Consider the following 19,613-nt stretch of genomic DNA (forward strand, 5'->3'; position numbering starts at 1 on the left):
GTGTTTTTGTGCTAATTTATTTTCTGTATTGAATTGAAGGTATGCGTTTTTTCAGTCTAGATTTGTGTCTGTCTGTGATAATTCTGTGTTCTATAAAAAAAATCTTAAGTTTTTCATTCATATTTTTGTATTTTTTAAAAAACATGAAAAATTAGAATGAAAAACATTTTTTTTAATTGACTACAGAAAAATAGCAGAAAAAGCAATTGTATGAAAAACACGTTTAAGTGAATACAAAAAGCAATATAAACACTAAAAACACAAAATGGCACCAAAAAGAGAACATAAAACACACATTTTCTTTTTATTGGATTCATAAAAATGTAATAGCACAAAACGCAATAAGTTAGAATTGAAAATACCTTTTTTTTTTATTAAAAACAGAAAAATTAGCACGAAAACCCCGAAAAGTACCACAAAAGTACAAACCTTTGCACAAAAATCACACAAATGAGCACCAAAACTCCAGAAATAATTAGAACAAATATATATATATATTATACAGTTTAACTTTGAAATGTACAAAAAATGAACTGAAACTCAAATATTAACAAAAAAACTAGATTATTTTATACAAAAACATGAAAAAGTAGAAAATAATGTACATATGCTTTTTTATTTAATACAAAAAATATTAACACAGCAACAGTAAACTTGTAGGGATAAACACTTAAAATTAAAGACAGAAAATTGTGAGTACAAAAACCTTCAAGAAGTAGCGCAAAAATCACCAACAATTTACGCAAAAATTAGAAAAAAGACTAATTCCTTTTTTTTAAAAAAAGCAGAAATCTACAACAAACGCTTTAAAAGCACTAAAACATTTGCACACGCAAAGAAAAATTACAACAAAAAACACTTGCTTTTTGTCATTGAATAAAGAAAAAATAATTTAGCACAAAAACAAGTTTTAGCACAAAATACACAAAGAATAGGAACGAAAAAAAATGTTTTTTTTTTTTTTAAATATCACAAAGAATTTGCTATAAAAATCAAAAATTGCAACAAAAACTCTTAAAAAAAAAAAAAACGCAACCTAAAAAAGATTGCATGAGAAACACAAACAATTGGAACAAATACACTTCTAAAAAAAAGAAATAAAAATACCCAAAAACAAAATTTAACTTAAGAAAAACATTTTTTTTATTCTTCATGTGGTTGAAGCAGACGCTGCTCGGTCATACATCATCAGAAGTTTTCCGTCTGTCTGTCAGAGTACATTCAGGGTCTGCGGCTCCTGGAGTTGCTGGACTGCTCCTCCTCCTCCGACCTTCAGGACCAGGACTCCTCTGTGGTTCAGGTGGTGATCGGGTCAGGTGAGGTTCTGAACCGACATTTCATTATTCCAAAGAGAAGTTTTCAAACGTTACAAACAAAAGTTTAATTGAACTGAATCAAATCGAACAATATTTTGTGAAATACAGTGTAAATATGGCCGATTTGGGCAAAAACTTAAAAGAAAATTTGAGTTTTATTACGGTTATATAAATGTTAAAATAAAGAAGGACGAGACGCTCTGGATTGTTGTGAGTTCCAAACGTCTCGGAGAAACTGAACCTCACAGAACCTCCCCATCTCCAGGTGAGGTGCTGCCGGCGGACCTTCCGGATCCCAGCCCCCCCTGTGCTACTTCAGAAGAGTCCAGCAGCAGTGCGGCCCCCCCTGCTGGCAGGGAGGAGTTACTGCCTCCTCTGGTTCCGGTGCAGCTGCAGTACCAGCCTCACCAGTGCAGCAAGGTAGACGCTGATCGATTCTAAAAATAAAGACAAACCACGCTGAAGTGCTTCTGCTCCCACAGGCGTGTCTGCCCCTATTACCCAGAATGCCTCAGCCGACGCTGCCGTTCTGGGGCCAGAACCCTCTCAAGGTGCCACTGCTCTGCGGCTTCAGGAGGCTGACGTCGCAGCTGGGAGGGGGCGTGTCCCCGAGCGGCGAGGAGGAGGACGAGGAGGAGGAGGAGAAGGAGAAGGAGGAGACAGCGGCTGAAACGGACGTCTTCTACAAGGCGCCGTGCGGTCAGAGTCTGCGCAGCTTTGAAGACGTGGCGGTCTTCCTGGTGGCGACGGAGAGCTACGACCTCCTGCAGGTCGGCGGGAAACACGGCGTGTGTTTGTTCACGTGTGAGGCTCAAACTGACGAGGCGTTTCGCCCGCAGGTCAACTTCTTCACCTTCAACCCCTCCGTCCAGTTGGACCCTCCCTCGGTGATGGGCGCCCAGCCCCCGAACAAGGACCTGAGCCGGGGTCAGGAGCTCACGCCGGTGGAGCTGTGCCTCACGGACGGAGACTCCCAGCCCCCCGAGTTCCGCTACAGGAAGGACCGCTGGCCGCACGGCTGCTTCCTGAGCCGAGGCCCCACGCTGTTCCGCGCCTGCTGCGACTGCACGGACGGCTGCAGCGACGCCCAGAGCTGCGCCTGCGTCGCCATGACCGCCTGGAGGCGGAGCTACAGCTACCTCCGTTTGCTGCGGCCCGTTGAGCCGGGGTGCGAGCAGAACCTTCAGCCCAGCGTGCTCACGACCCGCTCGGTTTGGTTGATAACCTCGTCCTCCTCTTCCGCAGGCTGTTTGAGTGCGGCCCGTGGTGCGACTGCGACCGCGCCCGCTGTCAGAACCGGCTGGTCCAAAGGGGCATCAGGGTGCGGCTCCAGGTCTTCCAGACGGAGGACCGGGGCTGGGGCGTGCGCTGCCGGGACGACCTGGACCGTGGCACCTTTGTGTGCATCTACGCAGGTCCGTTCGGTTCCGTGAGTCTCTCTGGATCGGAGCGTGGACTCACTTCTGTGGTTCCGTGTAGGCGTGGTCCTGCAGAAGGTGCTGAGCTCCGATGAGATGCCCCCGCCGAAGCTGACGAGAGCCGACCTGCCATCGGACGACGAGGTGGAGGTCGTGACGGAGTGGCGAGCCCCACCCGTCCTGGAGGAGCGCAGGAACGTGGACACGCCGCCGCCCTGCACCAACGTCCCCGTGATCCAGACGCCGGCAGAGGCCACGCCCTTAGACCAGGTTTGGCAGAACTGAGGTAGTGAAGCCAGCAGCTTCACTCTCAACAATCGTAGCTTTTAAGACGTATTCCGCTGGAATTGCGTTAATTGCGCAAAACGTCGGAAGAATTACGGCATGTGTGTCAAAGTCAAGGCCCGGGGGCCGAATCCGGCCCTCCGATTAATATCATTTTATTGTTATTAATGGCTCGATGTTATCTTGCGCTTATTTTTAACTTGTATCATTTAAAAATATATATATTTTATGGAGAGTAAAATAGTGAAAGTTATTTAAGGTTTAAGTTGATTTATTCTAGAATAATATTCCTACTTTTTTATTAGTCATAATTATGTTAAAAATCTGCGGTTTCAAAGTTTTTAAAATTTGCTTCCTGCTAGCTTTTTGGACTATTTCGGTAGTTTAGTTTACTAATATTTCAGCTACATGCTAGCTGTTTTAGGCCTTTTTTAAAAAGTTTTTTAAGCTATTTTGGAGTTGGGATAATATTTAAATGCTAGCTGTTTCGGTTAATTTAGACTTTTTTAAGTTCTTTAGGCTATTTTAAACTTTTGCTATTTTTCCGCCAACATGCTACCTGTTCTGGCTAACCTAATTTTTGGACTGTTTTGGCATTTATTAAGTTTTATTTTACTGTTTTAGAGTTTATCTAATATTTCAGCTGCATGCTAGCTGTTTTGGCTAACTTAGGGTTTTTTCCGTTTTTTAGGCTACTTTGGCATTTAGATAATATTTTAGCTGGCTATCAACTTCGGCGTTTTAAGTTATCAGCTTCAGCGTATTTAGCTATTAATTTCAGCATCCTCAGCGGCCAAATTCAGCTTACAGCATTCACACTAACGTTATTACAGATAATGCTATATATCTAGTTCATAATTAGCTTAATAAGTCACGTTTTTAAAGTTTAAAATATTTATTTTTGGAGTGTTCAATAAATGTTAATCTTTTTCGGTCCAAAACCTAAAGTATGTTTTAGATTTTGGACCCTTGTGCCATTGAGTTAGACCACACCTTAATTACAGTATTCGAAAGAATGTAAACACTGAAGCTAAAACTTTGTTTTTGAAGCATTTAAGGGGTCTAAGAAAAATTGCTATTTTGTTAATCTGTTTACTTTTCCTTTACCACAAATTAAAATGATAAAAGAACAAACACTCAGCTAACACTTCTAACTTAGAAGAATTAGCTAACTTGTCTTTCGCTTCTAACTTGGCCAACACTTCTAACTTGGCTAACAGTTCTAACTTGGCTAACGTTTATCACTTGGCTAACGTTTATCACTTGGCTAACAGTTCTAACTTGGCTAACAGTTCTAACTTGGCTAACAGTTCTAACTTTGCTAACGCTTCTCACTTGGCTAACAGTTCTAACTTGGCTAACAGTTCTAACTTGGCTAACGCTTCTCACTTGGCTAACAGTTCTAACTTGGCTAACGTTTATCACTTGGCTAACGCTTCTCACTTGGCCGACGCTTCTAACTCAGCTAACACTTCTCACTTGGCTAACAGTTCTAACTTGGCTAACGTTTATCACTTGGCTAACGCTTCCAAATTGGCTGACTCTTCTAACTTGGCTAACTCTTCTAACTTGGCTGACTCTTCTAACTTGGGTAGCACTTCTAGCTTGGCTAACACTTCTAACTTGGCTGACGCTTCTAACTTGGCTAACACTTCTAACTTGGGTAGCACTTCTAACTTGACTAACTCTTCTAGCTTGGCTAACTCTTCTAACTTGGCTGACTCTTCTAACTTGACTAACTCTTCTAGCTTGGCTAACACTTCTGACTTGGGTAGCACTTCTAACTTGACTAATTCTCTAACTTGTCTAGCGCTTTTTACTTAGCTAACGCGGATAACGCCTCTGACTCGGCTAACGCTTCAAATTTGGCTGACGGTTCTAACTTGGCTAACACTTGTCACTCGGATAAGGCTTCTAACGTTTTTACCGCTTCTAACGTGGCTAACACTTCTCACTTAGATGAGGTTTCCAACGTGGCTAACGCTTCTAATGCGGCTAAAGCTTCTAACGTTTCTAACATGTAGCAAACAAGTTGCAGTGATTAAATCCGACTGACTTATTTCTGAATCTTTTTTTCTCACTTTATGTACCTTATATTTCTTTGCTATTGGGGCTACACTATGTGCAGTTTTTCTTAGAGAGAAATCAAATTTACTCCCTTGTCTTTACCTGAGTGCAACAGAAAATCACAGACCAGATTTCACAATAAGAGCAGTGGATTTTGAAAGTAGATGATAAAGCTGTAATTTTATTTTGTTGAAGAAAATTAGATTTTTTTCAAATAAAAAGCTAGTCTTGATTTTAAAAGTCTTTGACTTTAAACAAAAATAATTTTCTTCTGTAGCTGAAGCTCATCTTCTTCTGGTTTTCTGTCAGCAGGTGCAGACGGTGGTGGTTGGAGGTCCAGACCTACTTTCCTCCTCCACAGGTGCAGCTCCACCTAAACTCATCCGAAGAGACGGCAGCATAAAAACAGTGAGAACAAACATCTCCTTATCAGAGTTTAATGGTGGGAATTCTGTCTGGAAGGTGACTTGCAGGAAATGAAGATCAGGCTGAGGACAGGCGGTCAGGCCTCAAACAGACCAAAGAGGGATCCTCACAGAGGTCTGAAGAGAGCCGCCATCATGGAGGATGTTTGTTTTGTGGACGCCAGCAAGGAAGGAAACGTGAGCCGTTTCATCAACGTAAGTCCAGAAATGCAAAATACTGAATCCTAGCTGTAAAATCCTAATTTTACTCTCTTTAAACATATTTTTGCTCCTGTTTGATGGTTTCTTGCATTAGCTGTGAACAAAGATCTCTCACACACATCATTTTTAGTTTCTCCTTATGTTTTTTTGTATTCACAAATACTGCTGCCTCAATATTTTTACATTTGATCCCACCTACAGCACAGCTGCCAGCCGAACCTGTTCATTCAGAACGTCTTCATCGACTCCCATGATCCTCTCTTCCCCGTTGTGGCCTTTTTCACCAGCAGGTGAGTAAGAAAAACTCTCCTTCTGGTCTCTCGTCTGACTGCTGGTCGTCTTTATTAACCGTATCTCTCATTTGCCCTCCATCAGGGCAGTAAAGGCCGGCACTGAGCTCACCTGGAACTACTCCGCCTACACACCTGGCCCCCCGCAGCAGAAACAGGAAGTGCCTTGTCTGTGTCGCAGTGACGAGTGTCAGCAATGGCTGCTCATCGATGATGACGTTTCCAGTTTGTTATACAATGAAGAAAATACTGTAACAAAAACTACATAATGCTTTGTGTTCTTACTGCTTCTTTTTTTTTGTGACAAATTTGTAATAAATGCTTTTGGAATAAAGGTCGATGTGTTATAAGTTTATTTACTTTAAAATCCACCATTCTCAACCTGTGATTGGTCCTGGAGAGCAGCTTCAGGCTGATTCTTCCTGAGAGAGAGAAATTTAAAGGCTTTTCTTCCCATGACAAACCTGTTTCACTCAATAATCCCCAGAATTTGATCTGGTTTAGTTATACACACCTATTTTTAATTTAATTTTATGTTTGATTTCCAACAAGTATGTATATTTAGATTTTTTTTTCTCTTTTCGCTGTAAGGTAACATCATTTCATTATAGAGGGACAAATAAATGATTCTGTATCCTATATTTAGATACTTACCAAAATGAAGCATTTTCACGTTAAATTTTACAACTTTTGTTTTCAAAAGTCCACAAAAAATAGGTCTTTTAAGACTAGTGCAGTGACATTGCTGTTTTTTATTTTCTTATTTTTATTCTAAAACTCTATAAGCAGCTCATTAAGTTTAATTTTGATGTATCTGATGCCTTCCTGCATATTTTAATTAGTTTAGGGGTCAAATGCAGGTGATCTGTGATTTTTTTTAACTGCTTCTGTTTGTTTCTGCTTTTATTTTGAAAAAAAAAACACATTTTGAGATGACATTGCAGTAATGCAAATATCGTAATGAGGAATAAGGGATTTAAAGAAATGTATCTTCACATGTTTAGTACAGTGGAGCATTTTTTTCTTGAAATTGTAATAATTTTTTAAAAAGCATGGAAGTTGGTTTATTTTTTTTAGACCTATACAGTGACATACTGATAAATATTGTCCTATTATTTCATTTCAAAACTCTAGGGGCACGTCTTCGGGATTAATTGAAATATATCATAATTCATATTTTAATTCGTTTAATTATTAAATGCATTTTTTGTTTCCGCTTTTATTTTGAAGACCCTCTGTCGGACCGGAAGTGTTCTCCGGTTATTTATAGCCGGTCCTCCGAGTCCTCTCCAGACGTGACAGTTCCTCCTTCAGGCTCGAGACCCACTATGTCCGCTCCAGGCAGACCGGCACTGCTGCTCCTCTTTGGGCTGGCCTGGGCCGCTGTGTCCTCCGCCTGCAGCCTCCAGATCCCTCCGCACCAGGAAGTAGCGCGCGTGGCCCGCTTCGTTGCCCACCAGTGCGACTGGGCGTCCATGGCCACCATCTCCACGCACAAGCCGGTGGTGGGTCAGCCGTTCTCCAACGTGTTCTCCGTGAGCGACGGGCCCCGCGGCAGCAGCACCGGGGTGCCGTACCTGTACCTGACCGACATGGAGGTCTCCGTGCAGGACCTGCAGGTGACTCTAGCGCAGTTTGTGTAAACAAGGTTACACAATCACGTGAGCTGTCACGTGACTTCAAGTTCAGCCATGACTTGGCAGCTTTTACTTTCTGTGACTCAGCAAATTGTGCAGAGGTCTCGTGACAGCAGGACCTGTTGTGTTCACACAGATAAGGAGGAACATCTGTCACGGGTTTAAAACCTGAGAGGAACTTTCATATTTGTAGTCATGTGGTTTACTTGTTAAGAAGAGGAAATAAATATTTGATGTTATATGTTTGTGCATTTTTAAATCAATTGAAAGTGTATTTTGCAACAGTTGGCTCTTCTGTGAATGAAAATTGAATCTCAGTCCCTGATTGGTCAAATTCAAATTCGGATACCATGTTCACTACTTAATTTTTGTTTTGCTAAGCGCCGGATATGACGTCACCGATTTCTCAAAGTGAAAATCTAATCAAAACAAACATTTCACGACGCCTATTTTTGACTGCACTGTGTTTTAATGATGAAAATGTGGATGTTTTGTTAAAAAAATAAAAAAATTACATTTAAATATTTTTTCGCAAGAATTGTTCGACCTCACCGCATATTCGCGGATGTAGTGAGCATCAATGCAAGCTAGTTTTTCGCAAAGACTTCTGGGAAATTTCTAGAGCACTAGATTTTGGAATAGTAGATTCGGACAGCACTAAAAAATGGCAAACGCACTATATATTAGGGATGGAATTCGGACATACCATAGACTTGCTAACATAGACCACAATGCATTGTGTTTGAACGATTTTTATGACTAATATATATATATATATATATATATATATATATATTTTTTAACATCACCATTTTCATCATCAGAACACAATGGAGTCAATAATAGATTTTCACTTCGTGAAATCTGTGACTCTCAAATTTGCAGTTAAAAAAAAAAAAGTAGTGAACATGGTATCCGAATTGCTTTTAAGATCCAGCGCACCAGATAGTCTTGCACTATATTGTTTTTTTAGTAGTTGGGCATTAGGGCGGGAATTCGGACCTATCCATACCCTTTTTAGAAAGTGTATGGGGTCAAATCAGGATCATCTTAAAGTGAATGGGAAAAAAATACATTTTAGATTTGAAAAATGGACATTGTTAGTTTGAAATAATTGGTTTTCTATTTGTCACTGTTCAAATGAAAGTTAAGATGACACTGTCAATTTCTTCCAAGGTAGCCAAACCTACAAAATCAGAAAGGGGTCAAATACTCCTTGATTGTATTCGTCATTGCAGACAATTTTTCAATATAACATTTAAACTGTAACACTTGTGTAATAGTACATCTACAGGGCGGGAACTCACCTGTGCGACACTCCTCTGTACAGGTGAACCCCCAGGCATCCCTGACGATGTCTCTGGCTCAAACTGATTACTGCAAACAGCAGGGCTTCGACCCTCAGAGTCCTCTCTGCGCTCACATCATCCTGTCCGGATCTGTCATCCAGGTACGTACCCATACCTGTGCATCCCGAGTGAGTCTCCATGACAGGTCACGTGACCCGTTCCTCCCTTCTGCCCAGGTAAACGGGACTGAGGCGGACTTTGCCAAAAAGGCTCTGTTTAGCCGGCACCCAGAGATGATGGAGTGGCCGAAGGACCACGACTGGTTTTTCGCCAAGTTCAATATCTCTCAGGTATGAGCAGAACCCAATGCAGGGTTTTAGTGACGACTTCCAATGAAAAGTCTACGTTCCAAGCTTCTGTGTTTTAAACTCCCACGTCCATATGCCACTTTGCACATTTAAGTCAATTTCTGGGTTCTAAGTTCAAGACTTGCCACCATTGAACCTGCATAAAAAGTTAAAACCAGTTGAACTTTGACCAACCAGGGACTCAGATTTGGTAGTAACGTCCTTTTCGAAACACAGAAGTACCAACCATTGAGAATTGATCATGAAGGAGGAATTAGTTCTTGTGCTTATATGACACCAAGTCTTTCATGTATCGGAATAGAGCAGTGAAAGAAAAAGACTGGATCAAGATTTGAAAATTTGCACCACAACTATAGGTGGTAGACAATCAGCAGTATTGGGTAGTGTCAACACCCTTTGTCAAAGAGTGCTTATGTAGCACTTTCTTGAGCGAGAATCCCATGTCCAGTGTGTACATAGCATAATGGGTCGGTTCTGAGGTACCCCGGCAGTACTCTGAAGTCTTCCTCAACTGTGTTTCAGGTCTGGGTGCTGGATTACTTTGGCGGAATAAAGACCGTCTCTCCAGAGGAGTATTTCCAAGCGGCGCCTCGCAGGAAGCAAAACTGACCGCGAGAGTTGTAGGGTCTTGAAGTCCACTGTTGTTGTTGTTCTGAGAGTGGAGCAACAAGTACAGAGCTGGACCCATGAAAGTCCTAAAAAACTGGAAGAGACTCTAACTTCCCCCAACATCTGTTCTATTCTCATATTTGAACAAGTGAAATTGAAAGGATTACCTTTATCGTTATACCGACAAGTACAACAAAAGTCCTCATTTCTAGACAGGGAAAATGGGAGAACCATGAGGAGAACTATGATAGCTAAGAAGGCATACATCTTGTCTTGCCAGTAGAGCATAGGTGACTGGGAAAAAAAGACCTTAGCACAGAACAAAACAGGCACACGAGATAAGGGATAGAGGCAGAGTTCTAAGGCCCAGTACACCACTCCAGTCAGCTGTACCCTTAAGACGCTGCCGGCTTTGGCATTGTTTTAAAAGTAGGGAAGAGTAGGAATACTGGAGGGAAGGACAACATATTCCATACCTCAGATTCAAACCACATCTCACTCTATAGTGGATTTATCTTTGAAAAGACAACGCACTCCGCACAGGGAATGTCAGATTTGATCATCGTTCTTGAGGACAACAGACTTGTTTTCTATTTCCCAGTTGTGTTCTTGATTGATCTAACAGAGTCTTTGAGGCTCTTTTTGGTCCAACTCTTGGACAATTTGATTCCATTTGTCCCCTAAAGTTTCTCTAAATTATCACCTGTTTTTCACACCAGTTCAAAGGTTCGTTGGGCGAACGGGACAATAGAGTTTCGATCAAACTCTGACCATCTCTCAATCTATGCCTCAACCCTATAGCACCAGTGCTTACGTCCTTTGCACTACCGTAACTATTCAACCGTTGCCTGAGGCTTTTCTCTTCTGAATCTCTTGGCATTACAGTACTTTTTTATTTTGTGTCGTTGCTGACAGGTCCAGTACTTAAAGGGTTTGAGTCATCAAAACTTCTAGATTAGACAGAAATTTAGATTGCCAGATATCCAATTATCAAACATCCAACTGGGTTTATAGCCCGGCAACAGACTTGCAACCTGTTCAGGGTGTATCCTTCCTTTGCCCAACAGTCGCTTAGATAGGCTCCAGCAACCCTATGATCCCGAATGGGACTTGGTAGGTTTCAGAACACTGATGGAAATAGGTATACGACCACAGATAGTTGGGATACACACACCAGTCTCCACTTGTTCCATGGGATTATTGGTCCACTTTCCCGTTACTTAATGTGAAGAAAGTCTTTTTTTTTCACAATTGAATTTGAAGACCAACTCATCAGATCAGTTTTCTTGACAAAGATGGCCACATCATTTAAAAAAAAAATCATTGCTTTCATTAATAAAATTCTACAGATATAACAGTTGTAAAAAAAAGAAATTAGTGCACTTTTTTCTTTATAATAGTATATATATTATTTAACTTATTTTTTTTAAGTTTCTATCCATCCCATTGATATTTGAGGATACAATTATATCAAAAATTGTAAGGCAAGTTTATTTGTATAGCACATTTCATGTACAGAGACAATTCAAAGTGCTTTACACTTGTAAAATGTATTAAGTCCCCAATTTTTTTTAAATTGTCTTTCACGTTGTGAGATAAGGTCACAAATAATTTGTTGTCTCCTTCTTATGTGGAAATAGATGAATTAACCACCGCATAGGTGAAATTTCTTATTAAATTAAAAAGGTTTTTCAACAACTTTAGTGCCAAAGTTTTCGTAAAATCCCTATTTACTCTGTAGTGGATCAAGAGGAAAAGAGTGGTTGTGTTTTTGCTGTTTGGGTTTGACATCTTTTAATGTAATGCTACAGTTTGGCCACTTGGGGGAGAAAACCCTTAAGAAATAATCAACTTCTGAGCATAAACGATTCAAAAACAAGCATCTATTTATTTTTGTGTGTATTTGTGCTAAATTGAATATTTAGAAGCTCCACTAGAAATGATTTGAAGTGCTTGTGGTTTTAAATCTCAAACTGAAGCTAAAATGGAGATGAAGGACCAGCTGTGACAAGACAGATTCAACAGTTTGTTTTAGTGTCAAAAAAAGTTTGAAATGTTGACATATTTAGCAGATTTATATAAAATATTTTACTATTATTTTGACATTGATCAACATCTCAGTTCTATACTTTGCAAGAAATGTGTGTAAAGTCAATTGTTTAAGCAATCCAACTCAAACTATTTTTATTTAAGTGTTTAAAACTGCTGTCTAAATCAATCAAGATACTTTATTAATCCCCTGGGGGGAAATTTCTATCTAAAAAATGTGCCTTATTGTCTCCTTGTAGCTTCCAACGCTTTATAAAAATGTTTTTTAATATAAAAATTTGCATTTTAAATGAGAAAATTGGATAATTTTAAATGTGTGGACTAAATGTAGTTGATGTTGAACAAAATATGCCTTAAGCTTATTTTTATACTCTTATTTTTTCACTTTTGTCCTTCATAAAACCAAAGCTGACTGTGAAATGTTTCTGTTTTGAAATAAAAATTTTATTCAATAAAGCATTTTCATTGGTTCTTAATTTAGACAAAAACTTTGTTTTCCTTGAAAGTTGTTGGTGCAGAGCGACCCTGCCCCACTTCCCATCATCCATCTGTTTACATGCTCTTCTGCTAGCTTACAGCTCCTCACACCCTCAACCTGATATTACTGGTGAAACAAAAGCGGTGACCATTTCCAGTCGTACTGCACAAATGCAAACTTTTTAAAATATGCTTTTTTTTCATTTATTCTTAATTCACAACAATTAAAACAAAGAAATACTCAGAAATTCAACTTGAATCGTAATTTTCTTTATCCGTGCTCTCCATCATGAGAAAAACGGAGCGTCTTTAAGATTCAGACATAAACCAGGCCTGTTTTCTCTGGTTCATGTTTCATTCTGATTAGAGTCTGAACAAAGAAAAAAATAAAAATAAAATAGGAACATGATCATGCAATAGAAGTGGCCTTAAAAACACGACAGAGGTCGAAAGAAGAACTTGATAAATTCTTTTGAAATTGTAGAATTTGTTTCTTTTTATTTAAGATTTCTTTAGAATTTATAGAATTCAGACATTTTAGAAATTACTATTATTAGAATTTAGATTTTTTTTTATTTAAGTTCTTTATTTTTATCATTTCGATTTCTTTGAAATTTTTAATTTATTTTTTATTTTTTATTAAGATCTTTCGAGAATTTTTTGTTTTTTAAAAAAAAATGATTGGAATTTGGATTTCTTAAGAAATTTTAGTTTTTTACTTTTTTATTTTCCAGATTTAGATTTTTTTTGCAGAATCTTAGAATTTAAAAAATGTTTTTTGAATTTTTTGTTTTATTTTTGAATTTAGATTTCTTAAGAATTTTAATGTTATTTTTTATGATTTTAGAATTTAGATTTCTTTAGAAATTTTAGTTTATTTTTTTGTTGAATGTTTAGAACTTAGATTTTATTAAGGATTTTTAGTTTTTTGTAGAATTTAGATTTTTTTTATGTAGATTTCTTTAAATTTTTTTAGAATTTTAGAAATTCTATTACTTTAGAAATTTTCGTTTTTAAATTTTTTTGTAGAATTTTTTTTTTTTTTTTTAGAACTTGAGTTTTTTAAAACTTTTTCTTTAGATTTTTTTCTTTACAATTTCTTTATAAAATCACCAACAGGTCAGAACTCCAAAAAAACAAAAACAAAAAAATGCTTCTGTAGAAAACATGGAAACAGTGCCCCCTATAGGACAAAATAAAATCAAGTTACTTTTTGCTCTCCATCAGTGAACATTAGTGTGTGTTTAGATTTATTAGCTGATAAAGCAAATAAAAAAAAAGCATGATGTTTGTGTGTGGATTCTGATGAAATGTTCTGAAGTTTCTGTTTCACAGCTGAATTAGATGAACCCAGAGGAGGAGCAGAAGGTTTCTCTGGAGATGTTTGAGCTCCTGGAGGTGGAGAGTGAAGCGTGTTGCTTTTGTGCTTGCCGTCTCCTCCTGTGTGGGGGAGTGCGTTAGACAAAGTGTGTCGCTGCATGTCACCTGGCACTCGGCTTCTCCCCACTTCCTGTTCCACTTCGAGTCTCGCAGAAGCGCACCAGCCTCGTCTGCCGTGTCCTGCTCGACGCCGCCTGAAGAAAGCGTAGTTCAGCCATGCCGTCCCCGATGAGGCTCTCCGGCCTGCTGCTCCTGGTCTTCGGGCTCCCCGGGGCAGGTAAGAGTGAACGGAGGGCCTCCAGTCCGACGAAACCCTGCAGAGCGAGGCCTCATGGCGACGCCGTGAAAGGTCACATGTAGAGCAGCTTTCTGTCAACAGCAGGAACTGAAAGGGCAAAGGATGTTTCAGAGAGGGGGGAAAAATATGCGAAAAATCTTTGATAAAAAGTTTGATTTGTGAAGAAAAACTAAAAGTTTATCAGTGTTTTCTGAGCTAGAAAGATATGTCGTTTTTTTAAATAGAAAAATAAGGTAAAGTTGAAACTTTTTTCAGTTGTGGGGAAAAATAAGTTCAGCTTTCATCACTGACAGCAGAAGGGTGAAGCAGGTAAGCAACGCCTCTCCACCCCTCTGACCACTTCATCCACGGACACCTCTCTTTTACACAAACGTCGTTCGGTTGCCATCTTTGTTCACGTTTCTCCAGCCTGACCTGCTTCCAGCTTTTGTGTGCGTTTGTTTACTCCACCCTCACAAGAGGATGAGGATGTTCTCGTCTGTTTACCATCTTCCAACAAGGTGACCCATCAGCAGGATTTACCATCAAACCTTAAACACAAACTGGAGTTAGTTTTACATATTGAGAAAAATTCTGGATTCTTTTTATGCATTTTTTAATTCAATTTAATATTTTTTTTTAACTCTGACTTGAACAAAAGTTCCACAAATGCAACCAACTTGGCAACTTTATCGTAAATCAAACAGGATGCAACTTGCTTTAATATTTAGATTTTTGTCTATTTAAAAAAAGTGCTTTTAATTAAATCTGACATGTTTAAATCATAAAAAAATATTCGTTTTTCAAAATAAAAGTGAATTTATCTCAAAAACCCATAAAATGACAAATAAATTTCAAATAATAAAATGAAATACAATAAAATATAGATATAAATATCTGGGATATAAAAATAAATCAGGAAAATGCTAATTTATTGACGGGTCAGAAATAAACAATCAGAAATGTAATAAGAGACTCGGCTTTTTAGGGAAAAAACTAAATTTAAAGACTTAAGAGTGGATTTTAAAAACAGTTGCAAGTACATGAAGCATTAGTTGTTCAATTTTTTTTACCGTATTTTTTCTGCTGCAAGATTTCATCGTTAGTCTTATGGTGAGAGTGGAGGCTGGCGGCATTATTTAGTTGTAAATCTTTCAAGTAAAAACAATACATTTACCAAACATAAAAAACCTAAATTGAGATAATGAAAAATGGGTCAAATAAAAGTTCAAAGTTTTGCTTTATTTTAAAAAAATATATGATATTTAATGCGATTTTTGCAATGCGGACACACTTTTTTTATTTTATGTTGTACATTTTTGTGTTCTTCTTTTTCATCTTCTTTGAAAACTGCTTAAATACAAAAATCTTGATCATTTACGTATAAGATATAATTGTTTTTTTTTCCATTAAATTAGTCATATAAATTTTGTAGGTTGATCAAAATGACTTGTGGTTCCAATAAAAAATGTAATATATATATGTATATATATATATATACATTATATTGTACAATATAACAACTTTTTAGGTTTCAGTTTTTCCTAAAAGCCTTAAACACTATCTCGCAATGCGACCGTAAGTGAACAAATAACACTTATGAAAGCTTATTTTATGCGCGTAACTCAATAAAAAACTTTTTGTGAAAAATGTTCGACTTTTTTTTGCAAAAGTTGATGACGTTTGTCTTTTAAGCGACATTGTTTGCAAAAGTTAAGCATTAAAATGAATAACTTTAAGTCATTTTAACAAAGATGTTTTTTTTTATTTAGGAAAAACACAAACAACAATTTAAAAATAACATTGCTGTTAATAAATGAAAGTTGAAAATAGAAGTATTTTTACACATAAAGTACATTATTACAATTTTTTCTTTTTTTTCATATGTTTTATTTTGAAAAATCTTGCTGCTTAGGACAAACTTTTCAAAATAAGTGCTTCAACAATTGAAATATTGTAATTTCTGATCTAAACATAGCTCGTATTCGGCTACAATTAATGCTGTGACCAAAGTCGACCGTTGCCATGGTAACTGGTAAATGCAGGAGTATCATGCATCAAATCGCAGTCCAATCAGGGTGTACACAAACTACACAACTTATGAATGCAACTCGCATGAACACAAAGGAGGAGTTTGGTGCAAAGATTCACAATGGCAGTCAGAGCCTCACAGAAAATGACTCAAACTCGCGCTCATTACGATTTCCTCTTCATCATGTGAGGTCTCTCCACATGAAAATAATCAGTTACAATGAGCAGAGCTCACAGACTGCTTCAGCGATTATCGGCGTGTCGCTGCAGAGTTCGCTGAGCGTGCTCCGTCTGACAGAAACATCAGAGAAACGTTCAGGTTAATGTTGACTTTGATGTAGAGGAGGCTGTGATCGCTGCTGTGTGTTTGAGAGTACGGACAGGAGGAGGGGTGGCAGTGATGACTGCAGCTCACAGGAAGCTGACCACAGAAAGTTAACCAACAGTCAGGAAGTAAATCTGTGGTTTTGCTTCTCAAGGCTGAAGCGAGTTTCCCCGCCGCTCTTCATCTGACAGGCGAGCTCTAGCATGAGCTCATCCAGCTGGGAGAAGACTCATCTCACGACAGGAAAGATGCATGAATACAGGATTTCAAATAGAGACCTTCAGAGCTGAAATCTATGGAGCACTGGATATGACAAAAAAAGAGAAATTTGTGGCCACAAATTAGCATTTTACTCACACAAATTAGTACTTGGTGGCCATAAATTAACATGTTATTGCCTTTTTGTTGGCAAAGAAAGTATTTTGTGGCCACCTTTCTTGTATCTTTTGTGAAATAATTAGTATATTGTGGCCGTATATTAAGGTTTTATCAACATTTTGTTTGCACAATTTTTTTACTGGCAAAAGTATGTCTTTTGTGGACAAAAAAGTGAGTGTTTTGTGTACAAAAATAAGGATTTTGTATGCAGAAATAAAAATTTTAAGAGCACAAATTAGCATTCTGTGAGCAAAAATTTGCATTTTGTATCTACAAATTTATGTTTTATTGGTAAAAATGAGCACTTACTATGTTGTACGCATAAATATATAATTTGTGTGTATGTTATATGCACAAATTGGTATGTTGTATAGAAAAGTTAACATTTTGTGAGCACAAATTAGTATATTGTATGCACAATCAATTTAGCATTTTATTCTGCACAGATTAATATTTTGTGAGCAATAATTAGCATTTTGTGTGGGCAAATTAACACTTTAAGAACACAAATGTGCAAATTAATATTTGAGTGGCAATAATTAGCCTTTTATATGCACACATTACTATGTTGCATGTACAATTTGGTAAATTGTATGGACAAATGAACATTTTGTAAGCACATGTTCATATTATGCACAAATTAGTATTTTTATAACAAACTATTAGTTTCCCTCAGATTTTTACCTTGTCGTAAATTTGTATTTTGTACTCACAATTCAGAGTTTTGTGACCATAATTTATTTTTTGACCGCATTCATATTTTGTGGACATGTATTGACATTTTATTAACATTTAGTTTTCACAAATTAGCGTTTTATGGCACAAATTAGTATTTCGTATGCACAAATTAGCATTTTGTTCTGATAAATTTTCCTCTTGTATGCACAAATGAACCTTTTATCAAGCACAATTTAGGTTTTTGTGTGCACTTCCTATACGCAGATAAATATTTTGTATCCTGAAATTAGTTTTTTGCTTATTCAAGTTAGTATTTCAATATCACACCACTAATTTCCCTTAGAATTATCCTTTGTGGCCTGAAATGAGTATTTGTGTACTGCATATTTTAGGCAAGTTTCTTAAAGATTCTGCATTTTTTGTGTTTTGTGTCCACAAATTAGCATTTGGTGGGCTCCAAATGCACAAAAAAATGCCAATATGCCCAACTAAATTCTAATTCAAGGACACAAATTATTAATTTAAGTATTTTTTTTAATGTCACATCCATGGCTCCGTAGGTATCAGATCTAAGAAGAGCTTTAAAAAAAAGAAAAGAAAAGCCAAAAATTTAAGTTTAATTAAACATATTTAATAGATCATTGTAAGACATCATATATGTCTCTTCGTCCTTAATTGTTCCTTCTTATTCTTAGGAACCGTATAATTCAGTGTTTCTGGTGAAGCGCTTTTAGAGAAACATCTTTTAGAGAAACATCTATTAGAGAAAGATATTGGTGTAAATTTGAAGATGCATCCAAATTTCCTCGCTACTCTCTAACCCCTAGGATTGTGTGGAACTATCTAGAGTTTAGTGCAATTTGGACACAGGTTCACTAATTTTTTTTTCTTTTTCTTTTTTAAGAGCCAAATAAGATGTCACCCGTTTGACTAAGTAAAAACCTTATAAATAAGAACAAAATATGAATCTGTTCTGATAATGGAAATTTTGCTGATTTATTTAAAAAATACATTTTTTTCAAATGATGTATTTTTTAAATGCAATGCATTGTGGTCTATATTCAAAAATCTAGTTAGCATCAATGAACACTGCTTTTTTTTTAGAGAATTCTGTAAAATTTTGATTTTAATTTCTGATTTGTAGTTTCAGAGATCCTGAGAGGATGATGAACTTTATATTATTACTTTATGGTGCGTTAAGTAGTGAATAGTGAAGGAATTCAGACAGCAAAAGGAATTTAAATCTATCCCTGAAAATACTTTTCTTTTTTAATTGTTTTAAAGTCCGAACCAAATAATTTTACCTACCGTTTTTTTTTTGTTATTCAATTATTTTCTTAATTCTTGCAGGATTTAAAGTTTTATTGCTTTTTATTAAGACAATATGATGTTTTTTTTTAATTATGGCCCGCAGCATCAGATACTGATGGCAAGGACCATATTATTTTTATTATTATTTTTTAAGAAATTAAATAAAGTGCTAATTATTTCGCTTGTTTTTATATTTCATCACAAGCTAATTTTTCTCCGAAATCATCCCTCTCTTTCTAGAACCGTCGCAACCGTCAAACTTCTGACCTGGTATGGGTTGGTATTTTATTAATTTAAAAAAAGTTTCTGTTCGTTGTTGATTAATCGTATTTTGTTAACGCAGATTTTTTGTTGTTGTCTTGCTTTATATTTATATACATGAACAGAAAATGTTGCTTGATTTTACTGAACTCCAATACGAGTTTTCTTTAATCTTAGTTAATTGTAATTGTTTTAGTTTGACATAAAAACACAGTTTCGTTACTTTTTATTCCAAAATCTTTTCAGAAATTAGAAACAGAATACGAGACTGAAAATCAAATTTTAGCTACAAACTCATCATGATGTACAATATATACTACTAAATCACATGAACAACATGACAAAATCTACAAAAATAATTTTATAAAATATGAATGTATATGTATGTATATATGTAGTATATATATTTCAAACTTGCAGTTAATTCTAATCTTAGGGGGGGAATATGTATATATGAAATATGTATCTCAATATATCAGAAAGAAGATATAAATATATCAATACTTTTATATATTTTATATATATATATATATATATATAT

At 36.9% G+C, this 19,613-nt stretch overlaps 3 protein-coding genes and 1 long non-coding RNA gene across 8 annotated transcripts in view; 3 read left to right on the forward strand and 1 right to left on the reverse strand.

The window, feature by feature from the left end:
- Positions 1 to 6,337, forward strand: part of setdb2 (SET domain bifurcated histone lysine methyltransferase 2) — a 7,893-nt gene extending 1,556 nt beyond the window's left edge. For 3 of the 4 annotated variants that reach the window (XM_024289092.2, XM_024289093.2, XM_024289091.2), the window contains 10 exons: positions 1,215 to 1,316; positions 1,582 to 1,736; positions 1,799 to 2,086; positions 2,156 to 2,484; positions 2,562 to 2,731; positions 2,796 to 3,004; positions 5,396 to 5,447; positions 5,549 to 5,706; positions 5,914 to 6,002; positions 6,088 to 6,337. In XM_024289092.2, the coding sequence (XP_024144860.1) occupies positions 1,215 to 1,316; positions 1,582 to 1,736; positions 1,799 to 2,086; positions 2,156 to 2,484; positions 2,562 to 2,731; positions 2,796 to 3,004; positions 5,396 to 5,447; positions 5,549 to 5,706; positions 5,914 to 6,002; positions 6,088 to 6,271 (1,736 nt within the window). In that variant the 3' untranslated portion in view covers positions 6,272 to 6,337. The remainder of the gene's footprint in view (positions 1 to 1,214; positions 1,317 to 1,581; positions 1,737 to 1,798; positions 2,087 to 2,155; positions 2,485 to 2,561; positions 2,732 to 2,795; positions 3,005 to 5,395; positions 5,448 to 5,548; positions 5,707 to 5,913; positions 6,003 to 6,087) is intronic. The other variant, XM_024289095.2, reaches the window with a different exon arrangement.
- A 585-nt stretch (positions 6,338 to 6,922) lies between these two features.
- creg1 (cellular repressor of E1A-stimulated genes 1) lies at positions 6,923 to 12,410 on the forward strand. Its single transcript, XM_024289214.2, has 4 exons — positions 6,923 to 7,621; positions 8,970 to 9,089; positions 9,165 to 9,278; positions 9,819 to 12,410. The coding sequence occupies exons 1-4, from the start codon at positions 7,331 to 7,333 to the stop codon at positions 9,903 to 9,905; spliced, it is 612 nt and encodes a 203-aa protein (XP_024144982.1). The 5' UTR covers positions 6,923 to 7,330; the 3' UTR covers positions 9,906 to 12,410.
- Positions 12,411 to 13,516: 1,106 nt separating this feature from the next.
- LOC112156837 (T-cell surface glycoprotein CD3 zeta chain) overlaps positions 13,517 to 19,613 on the forward strand; it is an 18,675-nt gene continuing 12,578 nt past the window's right edge. For both annotated transcript variants that reach the window (XM_024289225.2, XM_024289226.2), the window contains exon 1: positions 13,517 to 14,088. In XM_024289225.2, the coding sequence (XP_024144993.1) occupies positions 14,028 to 14,088 (61 nt within the window). In that variant the 5' untranslated portion in view covers positions 13,517 to 14,027. The remainder of the gene's footprint in view (positions 14,089 to 19,613) is intronic.
- LOC118599596 overlaps positions 13,669 to 19,613 on the reverse strand; it is a 14,998-nt gene continuing 9,053 nt past the window's right edge. Inside the window, exon 2 of the long non-coding RNA XR_004949008.1 lies at positions 13,669 to 14,196. This is a non-coding gene — a long non-coding RNA (uncharacterized LOC118599596). The remainder of the gene's footprint in view (positions 14,197 to 19,613) is intronic.

Source organism: Oryzias melastigma, linkage group LG2 (genome assembly GCF_002922805.2).
Source record: "Oryzias melastigma strain HK-1 linkage group LG2, ASM292280v2, whole genome shotgun sequence".
Taxonomy (NCBI): Eukaryota; Metazoa; Chordata; class Actinopteri; order Beloniformes; family Adrianichthyidae; genus Oryzias; species Oryzias melastigma.

Coding starts and splice junctions, on each gene's coding strand:
- creg1 (XM_024289214.2), top strand. CDS start 7,331: ATGTCCGCTCCAGGCAGACCGGCACTGCTGCTCCTCTTTGGGCTGGCC. Junction 7,622..8,969: donor TCTCCGTGCAGGACCTGCAG/GTGACTCTAGCG, acceptor TCCTCTGTACAG/GTGAACCCCCAGGCATCCCT. Junction 9,090..9,164: donor TGTCCGGATCTGTCATCCAG/GTACGTACCCAT, acceptor CCTTCTGCCCAG/GTAAACGGGACTGAGGCGGA.